The sequence below is a fragment of the Falco biarmicus genome, chromosome 2 (genome assembly GCF_023638135.1).
Source record: "Falco biarmicus isolate bFalBia1 chromosome 2, bFalBia1.pri, whole genome shotgun sequence".
Classification (NCBI taxonomy): domain Eukaryota; kingdom Metazoa; phylum Chordata; class Aves; order Falconiformes; family Falconidae; genus Falco; species Falco biarmicus.
The window spans coordinates 90273783-90292972 of record NC_079289.1 but is presented as its reverse complement, the minus strand read 5'-3'; the positions used below and the strand labels follow the sequence as shown (position 1 = coordinate 90292972).

Below are 19190 nucleotides of genomic sequence, written 5' to 3'. Positions count from 1 at the left end.
AGCAGGAGATTTTGATCAGTGCTTTTTTTTTAACTCTTTCTTGAGGGTAATTCTTAACAGCTCTGAGAAAATCAAAGTAAGCCTGAATTTATAGCAGGACAAATGAGATGTTATTGCTAGCTTTGGTATGTCAGAGTTTTATGATTTTTGAGTCATTATACTGAACTAAATAGCAGTGTATAGTTCCTTTTTTTTTTTTCTTCAACAGAAAAGAAACTTAGCCTATTCAAAAAGCAGGATGATAATTCAGTTAAAAATGGGATTATATATATACACATACATAAAAATTAGTAGGCTTGCATATGGCTAATCTAAGAACCCTTAGCCTTAGAAACTGAAGTGTTTATGTGTGGCTATAGAGCAATTAAACAGTGTAGTCCATAAAACTAGAGTAAAGAAGCTACATAAGCTCCCCTTTTCTGGGAACACACCAACGTTCACACTGACCCAGCTGCTTTCTGAGTAATGTGTCTTCTTGTCTGGCCATTATAGGATGGAGGTAGGTATTAGAGTTAGCAATCCTTTACCAACAATAAAAAATGCCTACCCTTGCCTCATTCTCACATGCACATGCATGTACGGAAAACCACTCAACTTTTCTAGCTAACAGGTACGTAGGAGAGAGAGGCCAGATTTCCAATTATATTCTAACCATTTACTTCAGCAAGGGAGTGTTTTGGAAAATATTCCTAATCATTATTTCATACTTAGGTCATAGGTCTAGAATGATTTCTCACTTTAGGTGTGGTGTCAGAGCTATAACCTTTCTCCAAACCACACAAACCAAGGAAGGAAAATGGGCATTATTAAGTGTGGATTTGCTGTCTCCTGCTTTCATCCGTGTTGTGAAGAGCACAGGTTGTTAAGTATCCAAACCTAGTGCTTAAAAACAAATGAATCTATAAAGGCAGTTCGCTGAGCTGGTATGTTATGGTGTAAAACCCATTGCACTCATATAATTTCTGTGAAACAGAATGGCAGCTGAAAAAATAACTATGTTTCTGCATACTCGAAATAAAAAAAGTTTTGTATTAAATTTTTGTTTACATTTTCTTGGATATTATCCATGAACCTTAACTAATTTTAACCAGGTACCTAATTTCACTGTCAGGAGCACTGGCAGTTATCAATGCTGTACCCTGCTTTGCTTTGGATGGTCAGTGGATATTAAATTCATTCCTGGAAGCCACTCTGAGCTCCCTGATTGTAGAAAAACAAAACAGAGAGCTTGTTGGCTTTTTAATTTTGCTTGGTGGTAGTGCACTTTTGGCTGCCAATGTTGCGCTGGGACTCTGGATGGTGACAGCACGGTAGAACATTTGATGCACTTCCATCACTTCTCAAAGTACACAAAAATAATGAACCCACTGCCTTTTAAAGCTTGTTCAGTACTGAAATTGAAATAATTCCCTTAAAATGACACTGAAAGAATACTCGCTGGTGGCTGCTGTTTTAATTTAAAACTGTACAAACGTTTTGCCTGTGGTCATGGGAAATCTAATAAAAAGCAGTGGGAAACTTTTTATATACTCTTTAAGCACTGTACTAATTTTGGAGAAATTGCATTGTAAAGTTTCACAGGAAAAAGCCTAAGACTTCATTAATTTACATCTCAAAATAAGGGAATTATTTGGCCTCAAACATTTGTAAAGTGAGAGAATAAAATACTTAGGTTTTATTTTGTAATTTGAATAATTTTCAGAAAATCTGTGTGGGCTCTGCTCATTTCCCAGTCAGCATAGTCCTGAGTGTTGTTTTGTTTTTTTGATCTGTTATTCTACCAAACTGGACTCTAAGAAGCCTAAAGTCTGATCTCAAAATGGTGAGAAGTGCTTACCACGTGTTAATGAGGAGAGAGAGGCCATATGGGTTAGTAGCTTTCCTTTTCAGCTGGCCAAAATGACTGGAAGCATGTTGTCCTCAGGATGTAGATGAGAAGTGCCAACGTCTGTTGAGAATGAGGCGTGTGGGAGCATAACAAAGCCCACATGTCTGCTTCTTACACATTGGGTTCTATGTTATCATAAGCAGCTGAAGATTTTTTTAAAGGCAATATTTGTCAGCAATACATACCAGATAACTGAAATTTAGCTTCTGAGTGCTGAAGTATGCTGTGCACAATTATTCCTAAGTGATAAGTAATGTTTGTTTTGTTTTACTCAGAAAATAACACTGTATTATACCTGTTTACAGATAGAAGTGAAACCTGTTTATTTTTATGGTGTCTTATCTTCTGATGCTATGCATGTAATATGTACAGTAACTCACTGATGGTTCTCTGTCTTTCAAAGGGTTGTTTTCCTTTGCTAGGATGCATTCTGTTCAAAGATGGCTAACAAAGATGTTTATCTGAAGCTGGTCTTGGAACAGAATTGTTTAGAGGAAGAATATGTTTGTGAATTGAACTGTTTAAACATTTGGCTTTGCTTTCTGAAATGAATACAGACCATATCCTTGTTCTTAAATGAACAGTGGAAGAACAGACAGCGTTTTGCTGACTGAAGTATGTCTGACATACTTCGAAGCTCCTTAAGTCTGTAATGTTTTGTATCCAATAGGATTATATGTTGACTGTCATGTCCTCCTGTGATATATTTCCTAGTTTATATAAATCGGGTTCAGTCAGCGCCTTGCCTCAATAGGCTGATACGACAAAACCAAAAAATGCTCAAGTTTGGAAACCTAAATATTAGCAATAGGAAAATGTTGAGAAATGCCCTGCAACTTCTGGCTCATACAGTGCTTCCCATAGGAGCTGCTGCAGCTCAGAGTTCCTTTACAGAAATGGCCTTTCCATTAGGAACTGAAGAGGAAGCTAAACTCGCAGGTACCGGCCTGCAGGCAGTACCCAAGCATTCATGACCAGGTAACAGATTCTCTTTACACTAGAACTAAAAGCCTGGGTAATGTTAAAAGTGGGGTTGAGCCCAGCTCCTGGTGCTACCGCATAGATTAATAACTATGATGTTCACATTTGCCCACTGATGTATTACTGTATTTTTGCAAAGTAGCCTTCACATTTCCTTAAGATGTATTCTTCTCAAGATGTTGCAAGCAGTAATGAAAAAGCATGTTTGTTTGTTTGTTGTGTTAGTTTACTTACCTCTCCAGTGCAGTCACAGGCTGGGTGGGCTTCTTAAAAGTTCACCTCTGTGGGGTGGCAGGCCCATGCCTCTCATTTTCGATCATTTCAACCCAGGCATGTGGTCACAGATCCCAGCAAGAGAGAGTAAATCCTCCAGGCAATCTAGCCTGAGTTGGTCTCTTTGGGGACTGTTAAAAGTCATAAAGAGTGCAAGAAAGGGAAAACAAACTATCGGAAACTGCCAGGGGGCTTCTCTTTCTTCTGGAGACACCCTGAAAGTCTAACTCATCATCACTCCTGGAAACATATAGAGGTTTCGGGGAGCAGTTGTGATGGGCTAGGAGGGATGGGAACAGCCTGGTTCTTGCACAAAGCCCGGCTCAGAGAAGACTGCTCACTCACCTAAGTGGGTGCTTACTAATCTGAGCTCTTCCTTCCAGTGGCTGTGTGCCACTTTCCTCTGTCTCTGTGTCTTGTCCAGTCTACAGTGCACAAAATTAACTTGCACTTAGAGTTTTACTGCAATTTAGTAAGGCAGGATATTTACTTTTCAAAACGGCTGCTTTTTAGGTATCAGAGTTGCAGTGCTGTCTTACTATCTAAAGCAACAACAAATGCATCTATGGTGATTTCAGAAATATTATGTGAAGCAGCATTTCAAGTTTGATACTTCAGATATTCATATTGACTACAACTGCTTGGGACAGTCTTTTAGCGTAGTACCTCTCCTGGAGATGTAGGCAAGAGATCTGAAAAAAACAAAGTTTCTGAATTAACATACACAAGTTACATCTGCTATAATGAGGCTAGCAGGTTGTTCCTGGTTATTTAAAGTGCTACCAAAACATGATGTTTTATCAAAATAAACTAAATCCAGTTTATTTCACTTTACATAATCGGTGAAAGCCACATTTATTCTAAGTAGAACTTCAGACTGTGTTTGACCTCATAGTCAAAAAGAGATTGGAGAAGACATTGGTTATGGTTACATTAGTATGCTGTAAAGGCCCTGGTTATCTTACATGGGAGAGAGAGTACTAGAATTATTTAGAAATAATTCATGGGTCCATTTCTCCATGTGCTGAAATTCTACTGAATAAGGGTCGATTTAGGTACGTACAGGTGCTTTGAATCAAGACGTTAAGCAAACTGGGTTTGAATGGGTGACCCATCTAAGCACATCTTAGATTACTTGTGGACAAAAGTTAAGCTGGACCAGTCTCTGAAGAAAAAGTTGTTCAGTGGATCCATTTCGTTCTCCCATAATCCTAACGTACAGATTACATGCTGATAAGCATGTGCCATATGTACAGTTAATCGGAGGGGGTTTGCTGGGGTTCTGTTTGTTTGTTTAGCAAGAGAGAACACAGAAGGGCACAAGGGGTTTTTTGTTAGCTTTTTACTCTGGAGTATTTGCAATGTTTCTTCAGTTTCTGTTTTTGTCAAAATTAAAAGGAAGCCTTTCCTTACAATGAAATCTTGCCACTTCTTATTCTAATTAGCCCCTTGGAATGTAACGTATTCTTTAATACAGAATACACCAATATAGTTGTGGGGCATATTGACTGGAGTATAAAACAGAACACTCTTAAAAGATTTGATGGATACTACTATTTATATATACTATACATTGTAAATCTGTATCAGATGGAAAAAGTAATGTCTAACATTGAGAAGTGCTATACGTAGCTTTTACTTGAAAATTACCAGAATAATTTCATTATTATAATCATTGTTCTGATTTTCTATGAGAATTTTTTTTTATATCAGCAAAGACTTCTATAGCATGTTCTGATAATGCATGATGAGACATGAAAATGGTTAACTTCTCAGCATGTGGGATGTTACACTCTTTGCTAACTTAGGAGATTTATACCAGCTTGCTTCTGTACAAGTTACATGAGAGAGACTCCACTAGAAAAAGTATAGACAAACTTGCAGATTAGTCAGCCCAAATTTATAAGCCACAGTGGAAAATCTGTTCACTCATCCTTTTTATTTGGAATGAAACAACCAACTATATTGACAGTTGTTTTTTCCAGTGATGATGATTCTGCGTTTGTGTATATGCATGCAGATACATGCATACATACATATAATAGGCACATACACAGCCACAGTCTCTAATGCTGCTTTTTTAGGGATAACTTAACAGCAGTCCTCCATACTTGCAATGTAGACCTTTTTCTTTTTCCTTCTCTCTATGAATTCCATGGCTTTCACTGGGTTTTAAAATTGCAGTTATGTTTTTCTCCCATAACTGATGTAACTTCTCTATTAACAGAAGACAAGCGATGGACATAATAAGCAGAGCTGCACGAGTTTTGTTCAGCTGATGTTTAAAATATGTTTATTGCTTTCTCTGAAGCCTCAGCTACAAGCATGGTAAATACAGATTTTTCAGGGCAACTAAAAGAGATCAACCTTAGAATCCATCACTCTCTAAATGCTGCTGTTTGTGCTGTTCTGAATAACTGGGATGAGTGAGGCTGTGTAGAGTATACTGAAGAAATAGTTTCCAGGACAGACCTCCCCATGGTAGTGAAGGTGTTTCAGCTTTCTTGAAATAAGGATATATTTTTGTTCAGTTTAGAACATCAACAATCCAACTTTCCCCATAGCTTCCTGTACATTTTACATGATGGCAAAGGTTGACCTGTAGTAAATATTTTTTTAAATAAATTCTGCATGTCTTCTATCTGAAAGATCTGAATTTGTATCTGGATATCATTTATGACAGATGAAGAAGGGTTATAAATGTTTATGTAGCCTAGTCTGTATTTAACTGTTTTAAAGAAATGTGAGTTAAACCCTGGAAAGAAATAGTTATTTGTAAAATATGTTCTATACCCCTGCATTCAGACCAATTTCCACGAGTCTTGCCTCAGCTTTGTTCTTATGACCTTGTGAGTAAGGAAGCTGAATCTAACTCAAGTAAGATCCAATATTAGCAGTTGGTTTATACCCTCTTTATCCTGAATTTCATGTAATACTATATATAGATTAGTTATTTAACCCCAGGCTGAGTTGCCTGGGGTGCATATTAATGCAGCATTTGGGAAGCATTGTACTAGGGACTGCCAGAAAACGGCAGCTCTGTGACTCTTGTTCCTTAGACTCATCCACTAGGATCATGTGAAGAGCAGATGGCAGTGACTTAAGGGCAGTGAAGGACTTCAGTTTATGGCAGCTTTATGAAACCTTCACACTGCTGACCCAGTGTGAAAGGACAGGAACAAAGAGCAGGATATGACACTGCAGTTCCATTCATTCCATTTGCATTGGCATGAAACGTGAAAAGAACTTGTAATTAACATTTCAGAGCATGCAGATATGTTTTCCAGCCCTTCACTGAGTCATTCAGTGACAAGTGATCAAACTTTTTTTTTTAAAAAAAAACACTTTGTCTTTCCATTGATAAATGTGCTGAATAAGTGGTATGTGGTACTTGTAGCTTATTTTAGTAAAATGGACTTGGATATTTCCCACCTCCAGGTGTTCATCTTAGGCTGGTTTTTGCGGCATCACAGTGTAATTGACCTCCACTTAATACTAGTTTGAAAGTTTGGAGGCTCTTTCCAAGCCATCACTAGAGAAATCTGGGGGGTTTCCTTCCCAAGCTGTTTATTAATATTTTAAATTCCTCTTTTCCTTACATAACTTTGCTTTTAGATTTCATATGATCTTATCTGAAGTCTGTCAATGGAATATGTATTGTTTTGAAATTCACTGTGGGTTTTTTTCCTTTACATAGCTTTATTTTTCACACTGACTCACAGCTGTGGAATGTTAGGTTTCTAGACCCTTTGTTCCCACTATGCATTGTTCACAATCATAGTTTTTTTTTTAAAAAAAAGGAAAAAAAAGAAAAAAAGCTTCATTTTGAAAATGTCAGCTAACAAATAAATGGAACACTTTGAATAATGTATTGTGTTTTTGTTTTGCTTTTTTTCTCTATGAAATCAACCAAACAATAAGTATTGTTTTCTATGTATGATAAATGTATCCTGCAAATAAATTCATTGTTTGATTGTTAATGTGGTTCAATCTGTTTTTAAAATTAAAGTAAGAGTAACATAATTCCTTATTTGTGGCAATTACCATATTCTCTCATGTATTCTTACACTCTTCATATGTAATTTTTATTCTTTCTCTGGGTAGTGACGAGGTACCACAAGGTATCCCTGTCCTTTCCAATGTCTGACCAACTCCTAAAATTAATAATAACCATCCCCTTCCTTTCCTTATTTACCAGCTTATCTCAGTAACAGTTTGAATTACAACAGAAGTGCCTCCAGACAGACACCTACACATGGTTCTGTGCAAAGCTAGCTTCGTTCTAATGTGTCCACGGTAAATCTGACTGCCTTGTAGGAGCAAATGCCTCTCTCTTGGTTTAGTTCCTGTGTAATTCTTCTCTTACAGAGTTACCGACTTCTTTTAGCTTGGTAGTGAAGTATTTGACGCAGGATGCCATAGTCAAGGTAAGTGAAACGACCTCTCTGGGTGTTGAGACCAGTCCTATGTGAAGAACTGAAAAAGTCAGATCTTTGAATGACATGAAGGTGATGTTACACTTCACAACCTTTTGATTTCTATATACAGGCCAGCCCACAGCTGGACACATTCCCTGGCTAGTTCTGAACAAGCTCACTTAGGTATCCAGACGCTGTCTGGGGCTGTGTTAGCATGGTGTAACCAGGTTGTTTAGATTTATTGGAGAATGAAGCTTTATTGCCCTTGTTTCTTGGGCAAGCTCATCTAGAGTTAGCCAGGTTGTTTGTACTGAGAACTAAATTGTCCTTTGTTGCTTGTTGGACAAGCTGTTACTTTATGCAAGCAGAGCTGTTTCAGCAAGCATGGCTTTGTTCCCAGATAAAAGATTACCATGAGAAACAGGCACACAGCACAGATTGGACACATTGGTAGGGTTTCCCAGATGAGTCACTATGCAATTTACTGAATACTTGCATGAGGAGATGGTGCTTTTTTCCCTCTTTTTCTTACTTGTGTTAAAGGTAGATACAGTAGTTTGTTTCCTGAAGCATTTAGGTTTCTAGGAGGGTCCTGAGGCTTTCCAGTTGATTCTGAAAATGTTATCCCTTATTCTGATTATGTATATTCTGTAGTCTAGGATAAAAGCAGTGATGTCTTAATGTCACCTTCAGGAACGTTGCCTTAATCACTAATATAATTTCAGGATAAGGTTTAAAAAGAAATACTGTAAGAGTCTTGCTTCTGGTAACTTTATAAAGAAGGCTTTATATAATTCTTCATCTGATCATACCAGTTTGAATCATCAAGCAGAAGCATTCCTAAACATCTTTAGTAGATCTGTATGCATTGAACTCACTTAATTCTTATCTAAGATTTTCATGAGCTTTTGATGTGAACTACCCAATTAAATACAATTTAAGGTTTGATTCTAATCTTACAGTGGTAAGATGGGAGAATCCACAACATTCCTGAGGTCTGAGCAGCAGTCACCCAGACTTCTGACTTTTCCCTTCTTTTTGCCTCAGACGGATGTGGGTCTAGTGTTCACTTTGATGCTTTTAAGGCTCCAGTGTTGTTGAAATAGAATTGGAGGTTCTTACCAATTAGATATCTTATTCTCTACATTTCTGATTAATTCTACGTCTTTTTAGTTTTTTGCAAATATAGTAGTGGCTGAGTACTATGTAACTGCCACTTCTGACAGTCTTGAAAACACATGGTCGTACATCTTTTTTCATTTCCCCTGGGAGGAATCTTTCAAACCAAAAAGAAATACTTTTTTATTTTTTGTTAAACATGATCCTTTTTACTTGCTATTGTACCATGAAAGTCTCTATCTTTTCCCCTTTCACAGCTCTGTGAGGATCTCTATGAAAGTATTACCAGATATTTTTTAAAGTCTAAATTCCTCTAAGCCTACTGAATTTGTTCAGTTACCCACATAGGCATCTGGTGTGGTCCAAGATATCCTAGGGTGTTCTTGGGTTCATAACTTGATGTGGAACAACGTTTTGAAACTTATCCCCCAGTTGCATCCTTTTTACTCCTGTTGGTTTAGGGCTTAGGGTTTCTAAGACCTACGCATGGGGCTGGCAGATGTGGGTGAGGCCCTATGGGAGATCAAAGACATTCTGGACCAGCAGCTAGATGCTAGGAGGGGTACCTGAGGACATTTTGTATCACGCTGGATGCTTATATGTGGGCAAGAAATCAAGCCAGACTGACTCCTTTTCTTGCCTTGCATTTCTTTTCTTTTTTGACTCATGTGGAATATAAGGCTCTTTGAGTTGAGTTTTATTTGACATAAAAATACATCTAAGCTTTTATGTTTGTGCATAATAGTGCTATACAGGCTGGTTTATAAAAGTTAGGCTAGCAGAATACATGCACGCTCCTCCTGCTCTGGACCTTAGGTCTGAAAGCAGCAGCAATGAGTATTCCTGCCTTACCTACAGCAAGAAAAGGGAAAAGGAAGGCTTATTTTATCAGGAAGATACCATCTGTTTCCAGATGTGGAGCGGTGGTAGCAGCAGCGTACAGGTTTACAGGAAGCGATGAGGAGGCACCAGGTGGAGGCAAGGCTGCGTGAGGGGGCTGTGATCAGCCTGGCCAACTGCCACAGTGGTGTACTTAACTCAGTTTCCTTGCAGAACAAAAGAAGTGGTGAGACTTACAGTTAGGAACAGGATAAAATCAGGGAAGGGATGTGATAGAGAGAGGTGGCTAGTTCATTTACAGAATCTTTAACTGAGAAAGAGAGCATGTATACTTTACAAGTGGAGGGAAGTGCTGTTCAGTAACTCCACAATAAGCACTTTTCCTACTTTTTTTTTTTTTTTTTCTTGAAACATTTATAGAGCTGACCTGCAAATAAAACTAACAAACGTCCATCCTTGGTAGAAACATCCCATGCGGTAAGATCAGAGGGGCAATGAAAGCCTGTCCTAGACAGCAGTTCAGGGCATTTAGACCTTGGAGTCGTGGCGCTCTCCCTATTTAAGGATCAGGCTCAATCTTACTTTCAGTTAGTCTGGATGTAAAGTCAGAATTTTTCTCACGTTTCCACATTCCCTCTTCGGCACAAACTTGACCTCACAGATGCAACTATTAAGAAAAAATAATCAATCAATTTCTATAATGTTTTGCCCTTTGGCTTTTTTTTCATTCCTGCAGCTATTTAAATGACTAGCAGAAACCAGGCCAAACCACCTGTATCTCTATCATCGCTGCAAAATCAACAAAGCCAGATTATGAACATGCATTGTAAACCACAAATTCCTGAGTACTTACCACTGGCTATACCAACAAACTTTTCTTTTTCACACTGCAACTGTTTACCATTCTTTATTAGATGATTGAATTTATTCCCTAGCGATGTTCTGCGAGGCATTTGCAATGCTCAGCGTGCTGTGGCACTGAAGGAAAAAATGGGCAAACCAAAACTTGTATAGTATGCTTTTTACAGCTAGACAAAATTCACTGTTTCATATACTGGACCAGCGCAGGCAAGTTATTATTTTGTCATATATGAAGGCTTTGATTATTTTTCCAGTATTTATCTCCAAAGTTACTCCTAAGGAGAGCACTTCAGTAGTTAACCTAACTGACTTCTGCATACCACTTTAACTGCAATTGAATGTAAATGAACCAGAAGTCGAAATATTATAGTAATAGTTATGACAACTTTAGCAGTATTTTTTCATAAATGTGCAGAAACCTATTGTTTACTTGAGACTTTACCTAACTGGGAACTGCACAATTTTATCTTGACATGAAAATACCAAAAGCAATTCTGAAGAAAACATCTCAGCTTTTGCTTACCATGCGCAAAGGATGGTGTAAAATTTAAATTGTATCATTTAATGACATGATATTAAATGTGACACTAAATGTGATACATCACTCCGTTCTCATATATGTGATTCCCCAGTTTGTTTCTCATGCTCTATACTGAGTCAAATGCCAGTGAATGCAAATTATTTGCATGAGCTCTTATAGCTCTACAGTGTACCTGAAGGCATTAAGGTTGCAGCCAAACGAGGCGTCCAGGTTTGGTGAACTTAGTTCATTATAGTAACAAGGAGAAAAAAACCCTCTAGATAGTGAATGTAGCTGATTAAGGAGTCATGAAACCAAACTTGTCATACTCTGATGTAAAATAGCAAAAAGAATCCAGAAAAGGAATGGTCATGCAGGTTTAAAAAATACTATTTTCTATTATTAATTACAAATAAATATGTAAATAACTTGGGAAAATGCCCCTTAAATGAAGGCACTCTTCTAGATCAAAAGGGTGCTTTGAAATGCAAAATGAACCTCTTTTCTTCTGCCATGGGTTTGTGTATACACACAGATGCTAATTTGATAAGCACTTGGTTAACTTCCGCTGACCTGGACTGACACCAGCTTCGATAAAAATAGTGATTGTTAGTGGCCTTGAAAGCTGTGAAACATACAGGCTGTAGCTACAGCGAAGGCAGCTGAAATGGCATTGTCAGATCCATAAACCAGAGCCTGCAGTAAAGAAAAGTGGTTTAGCAGCTCCGTATGGGTCCAAGACACAAAGCATCGCGTGGGGCAGCCAGCCCTTGCACCCTGTCAGGGCCAGGCTCGGGAAGGGACCTACCGTCCCAAGGAGCGACTTAGCCCAGTGGAGCTCACTAAACTCTACAGTTAGGACCTCACTTACCCTCAGGTCAACAGGCCTCCAGAACTAGCTCAGATTTTTACCCAAAGTAGCCCCGAAGTCTTCCACACGTGCCCAGCCCTGCCGCAGCAGAGGAGCTCACACACTGTGTCCGGGCTGGGGTCTGGCCATGACCCATGCCGTCCCTCTGGCCACAGAGGCTCAGCCAAGCACTTGGTCTCAGCATGGAATTTTTAAATCAAGCATCCCACAAAATGCAGCGGGGGTTAGTTCTGTCACTGAAAATGCGGTGTGCACGGGTAAGAGCCGGATACAGCAGATGGGAGACAGTCTGGACACAATCCAATGTCTATTCAGTGAATCACTGTCCAGACCATGTATCTAATGCTATAGGTGAGTTCAAAGTCTTGCCAGGACCTACTTACAATCTCCAGGATAGAGCCACGATGTTTCCAGGAATGTTTTATATTGTTTCTTTTGGGTTTTGTGGTTTTTTTTAATCTTTGCTGTGTTTGTTTTAGAGCATAAAGGGTTCGGCATCCGGGACCATCAATACCATGCAGCAGGCTGTGTGGGGATGCTTCCTCTATGCATACAAGCCGTGTAATAATGAGGTGTTTTCTTGTTGGAGAGGAATGTTAAAGAGATACTGTCAATTTTAAGCTTTGGGAGAAAATTACTATTGTTTTATAGAATAACGGTGCTTTAATATTTGAATAGCTGTTCTGCTTTTCTACAGTATTTGCTGAAATACCTTTTCTATGTTAAAAAAATAATCTAACTTTCTTTGCAGCCTAGGAAATGTACAACTTTGGCCATGGAACCTTATGAACAAAGGAGCTTTGAAATGGGCTGTCTCTTCAGCTGCTCCAGATGTTTGACCTGGATGTACCATTGAGAAGCAACTGTGGCAAGCTTGTTGCTGATAAAAGTTTGCTGTTCTCCAGCCATAAGGAAAGCCCTCTGTCTGAAGAACAGTTTAAATTATTAGCCAGTTGGGTATCTGAAATTTGAAATTTCTGCTGGTGCAGCCCAGGCTTTGGAATGTTTTCTTAATGAAATCTTAACACTGCAGTGAGACAATTAGACCTGATACCAGAAAATTGTAGGTCCAGAGTAAATGGTGTCCATGAAGTAAGCACCAAATATGATATTCACATGAAAACAGAGCCAAATTATGCATGAATAATAAGGCTGTAATCAATTTGAAAATATAAAGGGCTCCTTTCTTACATCCTTATTTGCCACAGACGTGATCTAGCTACACTGATGTCAGTGGGAAACATCCTGCCCCTATTTGGAGTGGAATATCGAGTATTAAAGTAATAGTAGAATAAGATGACATGGCCTAAGCAACATGACAGAACTGGACCTGCTGAGGTAGGAAAACAGTTTCCTTGCCCTAGTTTCTTCAATCTGTAGAATGAAGCAAGGGATTTCCCTTGTTAGAAGTAACCTATTTTGCAAAGCTCCTTACTTGTGTACTGTTAAGACACAGGCCTATTCTTCTAAGCACATCTTGTAAAAGTTATTTTGTCTTGAAGCATAAGGATGTAGCAATCAAATGGAATTTGGAAGTTTTTCTCTGCTGTGGACTGTAACAAGCTTTCAAGGCTGCTGGTCAATGGAACGGTGTGCTGCTGTGAGGGGAGGAATCCAGGGATTCAACCCCACCTAGCTTGAGTCATTTGCTTTAGGCATTTGGACAGTCATCTTTTCCTCTCTTTACAGCCAGTAAAGAGAGCAAGAGCACCACAGAGAGCCGTCTGAGAAGCGATCATGCTGTGGGGCTGCTTCTCACCCAACGCACTACAGACGCAGCCCAGGTACGCAGCCCAGGTACAGCCTGCTCCACAACCATGTGGAAGAAGGAATATATTCACATATAGGATTGCTCAGAGCATCTAGAGAGGCAGCATAAAGTGTAACAGGATAAAACAGTACCCCAAAACCCCCATATAAGTAACTTGAAACCAATGAGTATTGCACTGCTTTATTTCTTCTCTTTCCTTGGTCCATAGCACGTTAATGAATAAAATGTTTTGCATGAATAACACAGTTTATTCAGTAAGGCTGATTACCTTACTCAAAAGGTCTTTATTCATGCATGTCACATTCCTCTAAAGAATGTTTTAGAACAGGTTCTAAGGATGGTAAGTATCGGTCTGAATCATTCCTGATTTTAAAAGTTTAGTTTAGCAACAAAGTATCACTTCTTATATATGCATGTGTAATTAAGACCACTGAAACACAATGATGAACAACTGGTAATTGCTAGGTATCTGGCATTATCCATCTCTTCTTATTTTAAAGTAAAAATTACAATAAAATGAGTCAGAAAGGTAGATAATAATGCTTGACGATATTGATGATTAAGACAGTGGTTTAGAAATCACCCTAGCTAGGATAGGCTTAGAAATAAGTCAAATGTATGCTTAAAGACAAGGATTCTCAATTATATGTGTGGCCTCAAATGTCCCCTTTCCACCTTCCATGCTGCTGTAGCTATAAATAATTACGTTTTTACCTACAGAATTGTTCACTAGCCTTTTCTTTGTCTTTCTGCCAAGATCAAGACTGAAGATCGGGAAGCCAGTTAGAAATACATCTTCACTGTCACATCCATCACCAGTTTGACGCTGAATTCACAACCCATGTTTCTTCTACCTCCTGCCTTTTCCAGCACCTCCCCCACCTCCCCATCTTGACTTCTCATTCTCAGTAACAAATCCAGAACCACTTGCAGAGTTATTAGTATCTGCCTGCCTTTGTTTTGCCAGTAAAAACACGTTTCTTAAATGAAAAAGCGATAATTTCTCAGCAAGCCATTCCTATGCAGTCAGGAGGAAGGAAAGGAGGAGGAAGGCATCTGTGCGTTTTGCTCTTGGTTTAGCTGAGGACTTCATTAGCAAATATATTTGTCAACCTTTCTGTTCTTTAGATCTCCCCAAAAGAAATGACTGTGGTGATATGATTGAGAAGGACTGTTTACAGCATTATGACTCCTTACCTAATTATGTTTGGTTTGCCAGCTGTGTCATCTATTTGAAAGGCTGCACTTCTGGCTGGGGATTATTAACAGCTTATATATACCAGGTTATATACTTTCATACAATCCATGGCTTAATGCTTTATCTCCCTTGAGGGCATTAGACATGTTAAGGTAAAACCTTGTTGAAGGGTAATTTGCTTTAGGAAGAAAGAGGTTGTTGCAGTGAATAAGCATTACATACATCACGTAAAGATGTGGCCAAGATTCTGGAAAGGGACTACTGAATCTGGGTATGTTTTAGGATTCCCGTTCTTAAGGATTTACTTTTCCAGTGCAACAGAGCAGCAAATCAAGTCCTTTAAAAAGAGCCAACTTGCACACCAGAAACATTGCTTACTACACATTAATATTTGTGTTCATATCTGTGAATGTTTGTGATTTACTTCTTATTGAAGGAAAACAGGAAAAGGTTGGAAAAACTGAAGCATTGCCAGTAAGGGCACTGACCACATTGTTATATACTATCACGCTAGTTTCCTGGGCAGCTGAAATAACAGCAGCCTGGTTTAGTGCCCTTAAACCAGTTTCTACTGGTTGATTGTAACTCCACAGTAAAGCCTGCAATACAGCTCAGCAAAGTCGGCAGCACCTTAGCTGTGACACCAAGTAACTATGGCAGATGCTGAGAAAATCTCCACATCTGCCCAGGCTTGGTTTGGCTTCTAGGAAAACCAGGGAGATGGCACTCTAAGTTGCAAAATATTTCCACCATTAACAAATCAGACTAAGTATTACAAGGTCTGAATTAAACTCTCAGCTCAGCTGCTGTAAAACAGGAGCAATAATGTTTTGATGTTTTGCTGATCCCTTTTACTTTCAGTACTTGGATCGTACATTCTCTGGGTAGAAAGTCCCCTTTCTGAGTGCAGTGACATGAGGATGTGACTCAGATCGGAGAAGAGGGCCTCCAGGTGTTGGTGCAAAGGTGGTTTGAAAGTAGTGTGCACTAGAAAGACTGCCTTCTGAAAAAGATACTAGCTCTTAAACATCTCTGTCACGCAGTCCAAACATCAGTATGCATTTTGAAAACTAATTCAGTCAAGAAGTCACCAACAGTGCAGGCAGAGCAAGAAAAAGGGGTTGTAAACAGCAGAGAAATCGGAAACTGATGGAATGAATATCATACGAAGGACTTGCAGCAGGAGGGGATGAAAATGACTGGCATCAAACAGAATGAAGTATGGCTTAGGAAAAGAAGAGGAAAGTAAGAACAATCTAAGAACAAACTGCTTGATTCAGAACAGGTCGGGCAAGTGACTGAATGGGAAGACAGAGAAAGCCCCGCTGATTCCTAAATAACGGATAAAGATGCTAAGATGAATGGAAGATATTAAGGTGAATTAGGTATCAAAGAGCTATGGACAATCAGGGCTGTGTGGTGAGTTGACCCTGGCTGGACACCAGGTGCCCACCAAAGCTGCTCTGTCACTCCCCTCCTCAGCTGGGCAGGGGAGGGAAGATACAATGACAGGCTTGTGGGTCAAGATATGGTCAGGGAGAGATCATTCAGCAATCGCCATCATGGGCAAAACACTCGACTTGGGGAAATCAGTTTAATTTATTATCAATCAAATCAGAGCAAGGTAATGAGAAATAAACCAAAATCTTAAAAACACCTTCCCCCCACCCCTCCCTTCTTCCTGGGCTTAACTTTATTGCAGATTTTCTCTACCTCTTCCCCTGAAGCGGCACAGGAGGACTGGGAATGGGGGTGTCGGTCAGTTCATCATATGTTGTCCCTGTTGCTCCTTCCTCTGCAGGGGGGAAGGACTCCTCACACTCTTCCCCTGCTCCAGCGTGGGGTCCCTCCCATGGGAGAGAGCCCTCCATGAACTTCTCCAGCATGAGTTCTTCCCATGGGCTGAAGTTCTTCATGAACTGCTTCAGTGTGGGTCCCTTCCATGGGGTGCAGTCCTTCAGGAGCAGACTGTTCCAGCGTGGGTCCCCTGCGGGGTCACATGTCCTGCCAGAAAACCTGGGCTCCTCTCTCCGTGGGGCCACAGGTCCTTCCAGGAGCCTGCTCCAACACAGGCTGCCCATGGGGTCACAGCCTCCTTTGGGCATCCACCTGCTCCAGCATGAGGTCCTCCGTGGGCTGCAGGTGGATATCAGCTCCACCATGGACCTTCATGGGCTGAGAGGCACAGCCTGACTCACCATGGTCTTCGCCATGGGCTGCAGAGGAATCTCTCATCTGGTGCCTGGAGCCCCTCCTGCCCCTCCTTCTGCACTGACCTGGGTGTCTGCAGAGCTGTTGCTCTCATATTCTCACTCTTCTCTTCAGCTAGTGTTGCCCAGTTGCACAGCAACATTTTCCCCTTTCTTATATATGTTATGACAGAGGTGCCATCACCATCACTGACAGGCTTGGCCTTGGCTAGCGGTGGGTCCATCTTGGAGCCAGCTGGCATTGGCTGCGTTGGACATGGAGAAGTTTCTAGCAGCTTCTCACAGAAGCCACCCCTGTAGCCCCTCACTATGAAAACCTTGCCATGCAAACCCAACACATGCAGCAAATGAAAAACGAAGCTGAAGGAGGGGAAATAATTGGGAGAGCATTAAAGAAGAAGGCTTCCATTCAGCAGATGTGAAGTGATGATCACACAAAAGAAGAGAAAATGGAACTGAGAAGATGGGATTTTCAGAGGGGGAATGGGAGAGATGACTGGGGCTTACCACTGCAGAAGGGATGTAAGGATTAAGGAAAGGTCATATAGACAGCCATTTCTTCTCCTTCATTCAGAGGTGGGTCATCTTTTTTGTCTTTTTACGTCCCTGTCTTATTAGTTAGACAGCACTTTTGTATTTACATGACAGTTGCATTACTTGTTTTTAACATTTGTTATTTCAAGCAGCTTGCAATGTGACCTTAGGGGAGGTTTCAGATTTTATAGCACCCTTTTACCTACCCACCACCTGTTCTCATGCAATTTCCAGTTCATTCCTGCCATGACTGAAATGCTGCATGATAGCATCTTTGCAAAGCCTACAGAGCAGCACAGGGCCAAAAGCATCTTATTGCTTCTCAGTTTGCATTTCCTTAAAGTTGGTTTAATCCCATGTATTTAGTGCTGTAAGGAAGCAATTTCAGAAAATTAAACAGGAATTTCCCTATGTGTTTAAGTCATATCAGTGAGGATAGGTTTTTGTTTGTAGTTAAATATTTCCCTGCAGTGTTTACCGATTAAACATTCAAGGCACACAGGGAAAGTGATTGTGAGCTTGATTGAAAGCCAGCTGAAAAGAGAGAAAATGTCATTGATTCAGCTGGGGTTTAGAATTGATAAAACAAGTTCAGAGACTGATTTGTAAATAAATGTGTGCATTTCACTAATACATTGGAAGTGGGAACTCTTGCTTTTATGGACAGGAACATTTACAAGATTTTTAACTGCTAAACAGTTTATAAATAGAGCTCTGAACAGTTGTGTTCTGCAGTAGGATATACTGTAAATGTGTAACTTAGGGTGACCATTCAGACAGACTGCATATAATCCAGGCAATGAAATATGCCATGCATGACGTATGTCATATGAATAGGACTAATCTGCCAATTACACATGCATCGACCCTTAAAGTTAGGCTCCGTTAATTATTATAAAGGTAGAAGTGAGGCTCACTAACAGAAGTGCGCCTAAAGCTAATGCTACTGACAACGTACAATTTGACAAGAAATATTACCTACAAGCAGAAAACTATGGTCTCTTTCCCATCAAAAAGTACCATTTTCATTTTGAACAAAATATATGAAAAAATTTTTTAAAATGTATTTTTAGCTTGATACTATCCATGAATGAGAAAGAAAAGCAATGGGAAAATAAAACTCATTGAAAGTAAAGCCAATTTGTTGCCAAGTGGTCAGTAGTCTAAACGGTGCTATATGCAGAGTAATAATAGACTTGCTTTCTTGTCATGAAATTTAAGAAATTTTTTTTAAAAAAGTCCCTTAAGTTTACCCTGAAAAATCATAATCATGTGCTGTCATAACTGGAAGGAGGGATCCAACAGTTGGAACGCTGACAAGAGCATGTTTTCAAGGGAAGCTGAATACTTAAGAGAGTAAAGTGCTTACTAGTGCTGCCTCCGATCATCTCGGCTTCATCCCACAACCCTACTGCGGCTCCTCCCGGCGTGATCCCATGGTGCTTCTCTCAATACCAGTAGAAAGTGCTGCAGCAAGTAACATTTCTGCAGATGAGATAGGCATGAGGTGCTCCGATATTGTTACTCGTGTCTGGTTTATGACAGGATAAGCTTTTATCTCTTAGGGCCAGGTCTTTTAATCCAGCTGAATAGTTTCAATGCAGGACGGTGTGGGTGAAGGCAGAGCTGCACACAGCTTCTCCACTTTCACAGTGCTGGAGCCAGCCAAGGCTCCACAGTAAGTCTGGCTGCACATAACTGCCCAC

The 19190-nt window shown here is 39.9% G+C and overlaps 1 protein-coding gene across 8 annotated transcripts in view; it reads left to right on the top strand.

Moving 5' to 3' along the window:
* MBTPS2 (membrane bound transcription factor peptidase, site 2) overlaps nt 1-18117 on the top strand; it is a 47827-nt gene extending 29710 nt beyond the window's left edge. Inside the window, exons 11-13 of one of the 8 annotated variants that reach the window (XM_056328976.1) lie at nt 1092-1156; nt 2753-2866; nt 5370-7122. In XM_056328976.1, coding sequence (XP_056184951.1) covers nt 1092-1156; nt 2753-2862 — 175 coding nt within the window. In that variant the 3' untranslated portion in view covers nt 2863-2866; nt 5370-7122. Of the gene's footprint in view, nt 1-1088; nt 7123-7510 lie in introns of those variants that run through there. The other 7 variants (XR_008820253.1, XR_008820252.1, XR_008820251.1 and 4 more) reach the window with 7 other exon arrangements.
* The last annotated feature ends 1073 nt before the right edge of the window (nt 18118-19190 follow it).